At 39.9% G+C, this 9,972-nt stretch overlaps 1 protein-coding gene across 1 annotated transcript in view; it reads right to left on the bottom strand.

Annotated features, from left to right (window-relative positions):
• Positions 1–9,972, bottom strand: part of pkd1b (polycystic kidney disease 1b) — a 44,135-nt gene that overhangs the window by 25,908 nt on the left and 8,255 nt on the right. Inside the window, 6 exon segments of the mRNA XM_037691604.1 lie at positions 1,422–1,550; positions 1,643–1,745; positions 1,844–2,126; positions 4,163–4,303; positions 4,840–4,965; positions 4,967–8,490. Of these exon segments, the coding sequence (XP_037547532.1) occupies positions 1,422–1,550; positions 1,643–1,745; positions 1,844–2,126; positions 4,163–4,303; positions 4,840–4,965; positions 4,967–8,490 (4,306 nt within the window).

The raw sequence follows: 9,972 nt of genomic DNA on the forward strand, positions 1-9,972 counted from the left end.
TTATGTTTTTTCTTTTACTTTATTATCATAAAACAGAACAACAGAAAAATGTACAGAGCCATTCCTACTATTCAGAGCCTTTGAGTTCCCATGCCATAATATGGTATATTTTGTTTAAAGGTGGGCTAAAATTTATTTGATTAATCTCGTCTTATTTGACTCCCCTCTACCATAAAACACAACCATATATACACACGATTAATTTATTTAAAATAGTTAAATTTAATTTTAAATGCAACTTGGGTTTACTGCCATGTCCCCTTTAATGTTTCCTGAAATTAAGTTACAATTCTAAGTAATAAAAATAAAAAAAAATCATTTTTTTAATTATTTTTTAATAGTACTATTAATGATAGTTCTTATCCAATTACATTTTATGATATCAAAATATTTTTATGCTTAAATTATTAAAAATAAATTGAGCCCCGGTAGCACAGTGGCGCAACTGGTAGAGCTGCTGCCTCTCAGCGAACAGGTCCCTGGTTCAAACCCCGGTCCAGGGGCCTTTCTGGGTGGAGTTTGCATGTTCTCTCCGTGCATGCGTGGGTTTTCTCCGGGTGCTCCGGTTTCCTCCCACAGACCAAAAACATGCATGTTAGGCTGATTGGTAACTCTAAATTGTCCCTAGGTGTGAGTGAGAGAGTGAATGGTTGTTTGTATCGTTTGTCTCTATGTGTCCCTGTGATGGACTTGTGACCCGTCCAGGGTGTACCCCGCCCCTCGCACAGTGATTGCTGGACATGGGCACCAGCGATCCCCGTGACCCAAAATGGAATAAACGGGTAAAGATAATGGATGGATGGATGGATGGATGGATGGAAATTGAGTCCCTGAGTCAACAGTCCACCCTGTTACTCTAAAATACCTGTCACCCCCAGTCTGGCTTAATGTAATTCTGTTTTTTGAAACGTAATTCGTTTTTTTCAAATGTTTATTTACACCTCAGGGCCACCGTACAATACTGCTTTGTGCGTAACGTTTATTCATACTGCTACAATTCCATTTCTCTACGTAATATCATTTTGGTCTAAAACTCTTTCATGAAAGGAAACGGGCAAAATGCATTCAAGCATTTGTAAACCAATGCTAAACTAGCAACAGGAACATTTTAGTTAAAATATACAAAATGTATTCTGCAGAGAATATTTCTTCCACCACTGAAACAAAAAGCTGTAATGCTAACACTTGTGTTTGTGTACATAAATAGTTGTTCCTAATTTATGTATTCTGTACCAGAACACAATATGATTATGATTTAATGCATAATTGTTCTTTCAAAACTGGGGAAGTTTTTGAATTTTCAGGTGCTTTCGAAGTACAGCTGAACTAAGTACATGCAATTGTAAGTGTTGTGGCTTATGGTAATAAAATGTGTGGTTATTTTTTGTTTAAGTTTCTTTAAGTTTCCATTTTTAAATTACCTGTTTAGAGCTGTGACCTTTGCTCCAAGGTGGTTTTCTATTATCACAGTAACTGTAATAACTGTGGTGTTTTCTTGTTGCCCAGGACTTCCCATTGGGACCAAACAGCTGAATGTTGCGCGAGTACCTCTTTCGAAGAAAAAAAAATTGTTTAAAAAAATAGCATGCTGGTGAATATACCAACATATTACAGTAAAATGATTGTAAGATGATCAAATCACCTGTAGAGTGTGAGCACAGGGGAAACCGGGCTGGAGGGTTGTAGTGGTGCAACTTGGAAGGTATAAATCAGCTGAGAAGTCTCGCTTTCATCAACACGCCATCCTGTCAGTGTTGACAGAGCATAGTAAATTATATGTGGTTTAAAAATGAAGAAAAAAAATAGATAGTTTACCACTTTGTGAAAAATAAATCAGTGTTACCTGAACAACTGTAGGTGACAACAGTCTCTAGCAGCCTTATTTGTGTTTCTGGACTTAGCTCACATACTCCGTCTTGTGGTGCACCATTGGTCTTTACTGACAAGCTGGCGACCCCCCACCACCTGTTGCCAGGCTGGGATACATTCAGGACAAAGGAATAACTACGGCCTGGCTGCAAGACCTTTGAACGCACCACCAGCTTTGCGGAATATATTCCTGTAGAGGTTGTGGCATCATTGAGGTCAAGAGTCAGGCCACTCTGGTCTTCAGCACTCCATTTGTACTGCGTGAAAAAATATTGTAAATAATATCTGAATGCAAAATGTCTTGCAACTGTGAATAACTAATAACTAAACATAATGAAACTGGCAGCTGAAGGAATGCATGGATCCTTGCCTCACATGCCAAAGTTTTAAACAGAGAGATTGTGCAATCTGTAAGTTTTCAGAGTTTGTGTTTGGGATGATGTTCAACTACCATCACATCATATTTTAGCTCAATATCTTTAAAATGTTATTCTATTGCCATTTCTGGTTTTATATAGGTTTTCTAGTTGTGGATGCCATCTTGCATCTGACTGACTCCAGAAAATGATTAACTGTAGATTGATGTATGTTGCATGATTTGTTTTAGAGAGTTTTGTTAACAGGAACTAAGATGTTCATGAGATATTTCAGATAAACGTGAACAAAACAAAGGAGATGACTGTAGATTTCAGGAGAAATAGGAACAGGTCCAACACTATTTCCATCATGGGAGAAGAAGTAGAGGTGGTGGAGAAGTATAAATCCCTTGGGGTTCACCTGGACAACAGACTGGACTGGAAATGCAACAGTGAAGCGTCTACAAGAAGGGACAGAGGAGACTGTACTTCTTGAGGAAGCTGAAGTCCTTCAATGTTTGCAGCAAGATGCTGCATATCTTCTATAAGTCTGTTGTAGAGAGCGCTGTCTCTTCTCCCATCATCTGCTGGGGTAGCAGCACCAGAGCAAGTGACTTAAAAAAGATCAACACGCTCATAAAGAAGGCTGGCTCAGTTCTGGGGACTCCTCTAGAACCTTTGGAGATGATTGTTCAAAGAAGGATTCTTCATAAAATGAAAAACAGACAACCCTCAGCATCCTCTTCATCAGACTGTCATACAACAACAGAGTGTCTTCAGTCAGAGGCTTCTTCAGATCCGTTGTAGGACAGACCACTATGAGGGTGTGCAGGAAGGATCGATCCTTCCTGCCCACAGCCATCAGCATCTATAACAACTCTTTAATGAAACCAGGATGATGAGTTACAACATTTAATTTCCCTCTGGGATTAATAAAGTATTTTTGAATTGAATAAAGCTGACATCAACAATTACTGCCATTTTTAATGTAAGATTTCATGCAATGTGTTGGGGGTTACTGAAATGAAAAAGAGAGTCCAGGCAGGATGGAGAAAAGTTTCATTAGTGATTTGTGACAAAAGGGTGTTGGCAAAGGTCAAAGGAAAAGTTTACAAGACAGTGGTGAGACCAGCTATGTTGTATGGTCTGGAGACAGAGACATGGACAAAATGACAGGAGACAGAACTGGAAGTGGTAGAAATGAAGATGTTGAGGTTCTTCCTTGGGAGTGACAAGGATGGATAAGGTTTGGAATGAGATCATCAGAGGTACAGCACTGGTTGAACAACTGGGAGATAAAGTTAGAGAGACCAGACTGAGATGATTTGGACATGTCCAGAGGAGGGACAGTAGTTTGGACATGTCCAGAGGAGGGACAGTGGTTTGGACATGTCCAGAGGAGGGACAGTGGTTGGTAGAAGGATGTTAGAAATGCAGCTGCCATGAAAAAGACCAAGGAAGGCCAAAGAGGAGATATATGGATGCAGTTAGAGAGGACTTGGAGGTAGTTGGAGTGAGGACAGAGGACAGTGAGATGGAGGAGGATGACTCGCTGTGGTGATCCCTGAAGAGCGGAAAAAAGAATAAAAAGAAGTGTGACTCAGGTGCCACTACACCTAATTTTAGCTCACTATCTACAAAGTATAAAACTGCCTGACTTTTCTTTACAATGGAGACATTTTTAGCATTAGTTGTGGCAAACTCATGAAGATGATTTTTAGTTATTTATTTTCATGATTGCTTGTCTTTCATATAACCAGTAAACAACAACAACAACAAAAATTAAATATATGAAAGCAAGTCAAAGACAAACTGAGAAAGCAACCCTTTTATATAACTATTACATAGTTCATTGGTCATGTTTTAAAATATTATTCAGTGTTAAGATATTTTTCTATTCATTCAGATGGTTCTCATGTTGGGGACACCATAATTACCTGAGCCTGATCATCACGCAGTCCACACTGTCCAACAAGTACAACAGTACTGCTGTAACTTATGTGGTGAATGGAGGACATAACTGAACAGGAAACACATTTTACCATCACAGGAAGTGCTGGAGCTTCAGTCATAGTCACCTAAAACAGATAAGACATCAAAGTTTTAAAAATGGATTCTGAAATGACTCATTTGGATGAACATTAACTCTGCTGTTTGTCACCATGAGCTGCTTTATGCTTCTGTGATCAGTTCTGTCATTGTTGGTCTTAAAAACAGTTTATTAGCAACTAAGACGCAACAAAACTTTAGCTGCTCCTCTCTGTTTAGCAGCAGATCTTGAAAAACACTTTTTGTAAAACCATATACCAGCAATATTCACCGTTTGATTGACAGAAACGGGTCTTCTCCCATTTTTATAGACGGTGAGGATAAAAATGTAGACTGTGCCTGGGTGCAGCAGAGATCTGAGGACAGTCATCCTCCTGTCTGCAGTCTCTATCGGCTGCTTTCTTAAAGGAGACTCTGTGGAGTTCTGCAAATACAAGAGTGACAAAATAAACTAAAACCAAAACCTACTTACTCTAACTTTCCTACTTTCAAAGTGTAATACTTCAGATGTAACAAGAATTAGTTTCCATGACATTTGCATGAAATAAAAGGAAACAAGATTTACCATCATTAGGCAGGTCCAGTGATACTGCAGAATATCAACCACTCCAAGTTCCACATCAGGGTCATAAGACTCAGACCCATCCAAGACCAGGTCACTGATAGTAGACCACAGTCTGTGGGACCCCCCCCTTGATGATGGCTACTAACGGGGAGTGAACCACTGTAATGTTTGTCTTCTGTTGAACAAGTATAGGAGTTCCCTCAAAGGATACGGTGAATACCAGGCAATAGTCTCCTACATCAAGAGTATTCTTTGGAAGTAAAAGAAGAGGTGAATGCACATCCTCATGATTCCATTGGCTGACTTTAGTTTCATTGGTAAAACATGGCACCTTGAAAATGTCCCACAGGTATATGGTTTTGTAAGCGGAGCAGTTTATGTCCACAGTTGCTTCAAAAAAAACTGGTCTGGATCGAAAGATGGTAGGCTGAATCTGAACCAGTGAGACTTGTGGGCTGGAACACTGAAGCTCCTCTACTTCCACTTCTAGCTGTGTAGAAACATGGCTAACATTGTTGAGAGCTTTGACCAAAATACCATATTTCTTCTTATAATAATAGATATGACTAACAGCCCTTGAGTTTGTCACTATTATTTCAGTGGCATCTCCAAAGTCCCAAATATATATGGCATTACTTACATAATTTAATGAGGCAGAAAACCTGACAGCATGTCCAACAAATATTTTCTGAGAATGGCAGATAAGTTTGACATTTTTAATAGGCCACTCAATTGTTAGAGTGTAATTTATTTTCTGAGAGCAGACTCCATTACTGGCATGCACAGTAACAGACATCAAACCGCTCTCTGATGGTGTATAGACAATTTCTTGTCCCACAAGCCACACAGGTCCACCACTTTGTGACTGAAACTTCCATGTATAGTTTGTTGGAAAGCCACTTTGAACGTCTGCCTTGAGAGTGACAACTTTCAGAGCCTCTAGCGTAACGAAGCAACAGTTAACAAGATGCAAACCTTGGATAATCTCTGTTACAACAATGCTACTGGATGTCTCGGCACTGCTGACCTGGTTCAGCGCTTTCACTGTAACCAGGTGTTGGCCAGCTGGAAGACTTGTTGTGGTAAACAGGTCTTCAAAGGTGTCCCAAATTTGAACTAAGTCTTTGTTTTGGAACATTATAAAAAAACTTACATTATTCCCTTTGGTTATTGTTGGAATGAACACAACCTGTTCCTGAGTGCACAAAGAGGTTTTGCTAATGTTCAACTGAAGACCTTCAACTGGTTCCTGAACAGTGACATTGTGCCAAACCTTTTGCCAACTTATCTCATTGGAGACGTTTATATGCACCTCAAATATGCCTATATCAGAAAAGATATATGTAAATAATGGATTAGTGGAGGTTAAAATAGTTTTATTGGCCCTTCGAATCTTCCAGTTCCAGTGCAGGTCACTACCTTTGTAGGCAAACCCATGGAAGGAAAGAGAAGTACTTACATTGACAAAAAAATTATGTTTTTGTCTGTTTATTTCAAAACCTACCTCTTGGACTTCAGCTTGAACCAAAAGCTTTTTGGTGTAATTACTCTGGTTTAAAACATTTTGAACTGAAACTGTGACTAGGCTTTCTCCCAGATTTGTAAATGTGTAGAGTAAAAAAGGCACATATGTCAGCAATGGTGAAGAATCTGTATCCACATACCAAAGGTACTGTAGATCTGAACCTTCATCCACAAATACAGTTAGATTTATTGCTTTCCCCAGTGCCACAATGTTTGATTGTGTTGCCATGTGAGCATTTTTTACACACTCTACTGCCACAAGAGAAACACTAGCAACTATCTCACCTAACATATTTGAAGCTTTAACCTGAACTGAAACCCTGCCGGGGGATTCAACGGTGATAGGAAAAAGCTCTCCATCACCTTGTAGTTGTTGGGTTACTCCACTCTGCATGGCATCCCAGTAATAAGTGACATTGGAGCCTTTGGTAATTGAAGCCCTAAATAAAATTTCTTTGTGAGTTGGTATATATTTATTGTTTGTAATGTTTTGGCATTCTATCTGAAGACCCTCTATTCGCTCAAAAACCTCAATCAAGATGGCTGCCTCCCTTTCACTGACTAAGTTTTTTGCCACTACATTCACTTTAAATACTCCTGGTTTGGAAGACAGAAAGAGAAACTGAAATGTCCCCTTTTCGGTTGCAGTAATACCTTCCACTGTCCAATAGTAGTTAGAGCTGCTAATAGTACTGCTAACTGCTGTAAAAACAACTTCTTGCCCTACTTCAGCATACGATTGATCAATGTGAAGTGAAAGTTCTGAAACAGGAAGTAAAACATTGACTGTAAGGGTTGCAGAGTCCTGGCTGACAAAGTTAAATGCCATGGCGGTGACTGTGAATTTACCACTTGAGGTAAAGACATGCGACACATTTTGCTTCTTCTCCACCGGAGACCCATCTCCAAAGTCCCACAGCACTGACACATCACTGCCAACATAGCCCACAACCCAAAATAATGTTGATGTATTGACTGTGAGTGTTTCACTGGGGCTATCGCATGCAATAAGGAGTTTACTAACCAGTTTCTGAATGGTGATGGTAGCGTTGGCAGTTTTGTTGCTGATACTGTTTGTTGCATGTATAGAAACCGCTTCAACACCTTCGCTTCTGAAGACAAAGCACTTCTGAGAAATTTCTGTAGTAACAACAAGACTAGGAGACCTATTAAACCACCTTAATTGATAAGCTGTAGTTTGTTTGGGGGAAACCAGCACTCTAGCGCACACCTCTTCTCCAATTGCCACAACATCCTGTAATATCTGCAACTCAACATGAGTTAGACTTTCAACACAGATACTTGTCCTAAATGATACAGTTGTAAAGGTACTAAACATAGTCATATTTATGTGAAAAACCCCATGTCTTGGAAATGCGTGCATGACTGTTGATTGTCCAGTCATTACAATCAAAGGTGACTCTCTCTCAAAGTCCCAGCGGAAACTCAGCGTGGACATATTTTCATTCACCTGAGCACTTAGCTCTGTGGCTTTTCCACTTATGACACATTCTGTTGGGAAAACTGCACTAACCATCAAACTGTGCACTTCAACAGTGACAGACTGATGAACTTGGCTGACAGAGTTAGAAACATTCACACCAACTCTATAGATTCCTGGAAATTTATAAATGTGGGAGATGGACCCATCTGTGGTGTTTTCTAGCAGAGACTCATCACCAAAGTCAAAATCCCAAATGGGACAGGTGCCAGAGGCCACTGTAGCTTTAAAGTCCACTGGCGATCCTACCTCACTTGGCTCACTGTACGTGATGGTTAATCCAGAGATTTCTTCCATAACAACCATCACAAGTGAGGCAGTAAGAGAAGTAACAGTGTTGCTGGTAGATACAGTGATGTTATAAACTCCTGCAGATTCAAAGGTGTGGCTGACTTTTTGATTGAAACCTTGGACGACTTTGGAAGCATCCCCAAAGTCCCAAGTGTAGAGGATGCCAACGGTGGATGGTTTGATAGAAGCTTCCAGATGAAGGGCTTCCTTCACAAGTGGAGTCAGAGTAGAAGGGAGGATTAGGAGGCTTGTCAGCTGACGGTGAGCACTGATTGTCATGGATGAGCTGGTGTTGGCAAATTGATCAGAAGCTTGAACCTTCAATGTGTAGTTTCCTGGAGTGAGTGAAATACAAAAACTCCCCTTTATTTTGTGTTATTGAATAGTAAAAATAAATTGCTGCAGTAGATAAATAGATGAATTAACCACGTCAATCTTGAAATTACCACCGCTTGTGGGTTAACGACTTAAAGAAAATAGAATGCAATTTAAAGAAATTGTTTAAAATGATACATGAAGGATTTTTTTTTTTTAAATGGTGCCACAGTGGTGCAAGTAGTAGGGCTTGTTGGCTTTCAGTGAGAAGGTGCCGGATTGAATCCTTGGAACATTTTATGAGTTTGGATGTTCTTCATGTATTCTAAATTGTCCTTTGGTGTGAGTGAGTGAATTTGTCTCTGTGTCCCCTTTATGGATTTGTCCAGGGTGTCCCCTTTCTCGCAACCCCAGGTTTACAAGACTGGCACTGGTCCCAAGTTGATACAGACGGATGATTTCTAATTTTAATAAAACATGCTAATTATAATTAGACAGGTAGACTTCTAGACAAACTGTATAAAATTGGTACTGTGTTAAAAATAAAAGTCACATTTACTGGAAATAGACATTAAAATTACCTTCAAGATATCGTAACACATTTATTTACATAAAATTCCACAGTTATTTTCAAGTGCAAAAAACTGCAACCAGAGCAAAAGGTACCACGTTCAGAGAAGCTTGGAGTCCAATCTGGCAGGAAGTTTATGATTTTTCTTCTAACTGTAATTGGACATTTTGGCAATGTGTAAAGAGTTACAGTAATTATTATCATTTGTGTGAACTTATATGAAATTTTGTCTTGAAGTTCTTTCAAGATGACAAAATCCACTTTCTTAGCAAACCCTTTTTCAAAGCATATCTCATCATTTTTAAACAACTGCAATCTTTCACATATTTATAATTCTTCATAAAAACCCAATTTTACTTTCATGCCACTGTGAAATTCCCATTAAATGGTTATTTTGTATTTTGTGCTGGTTTGTTGTGGTGAGGAGGGAGCTGAGCTGTAAGGCAAAGCTCTCTGTTTACCAGTTGGTCTACGTTCCTCCTCTCACCTATGGTCATGAACTCTGGGTAGTGACTGAAAGAATGAGATTGTGGATACAGGTACACAGGGTAGCTGGACTCTTCCTTTGAGATAGGGTGAGAAGTTCAGTTATCGGGGAGATACTAAGAGTAGAACCACAGCTCCACCACATCGAGAGGAGTGAGTTGAGGTGGTTTGGGAATCTGGTAAGGATGCTTCCTGGGCGCGTCCCTAGGGAGGTGCTTCAGGCATGTCTGACCAGGAGGAGTCCATGGGGAAGACCCAGGACACACTGGAGAGACTAAGCCTCTTGATTGTTGAACGCCTTGCAGTAGAGTTGGAAGAGGTGGCTGTGGAAAGAGATGTCTGGACCTCCCTGTTCAAGCTGCTACCCCCGAGACCTGACTTTGGACTAAGTGGAAGATGATGGATGGATGGATGGATGGATGGATGGATGGATGGATGGATGGAT

This window comes from Nematolebias whitei, chromosome 17 (genome assembly GCF_014905685.2).
Source record: "Nematolebias whitei isolate Nwh7 chromosome 17, NemWhi1, whole genome shotgun sequence".
Lineage (NCBI taxonomy): Eukaryota > Metazoa > Chordata > Actinopteri > Cyprinodontiformes > Rivulidae > Nematolebias > Nematolebias whitei.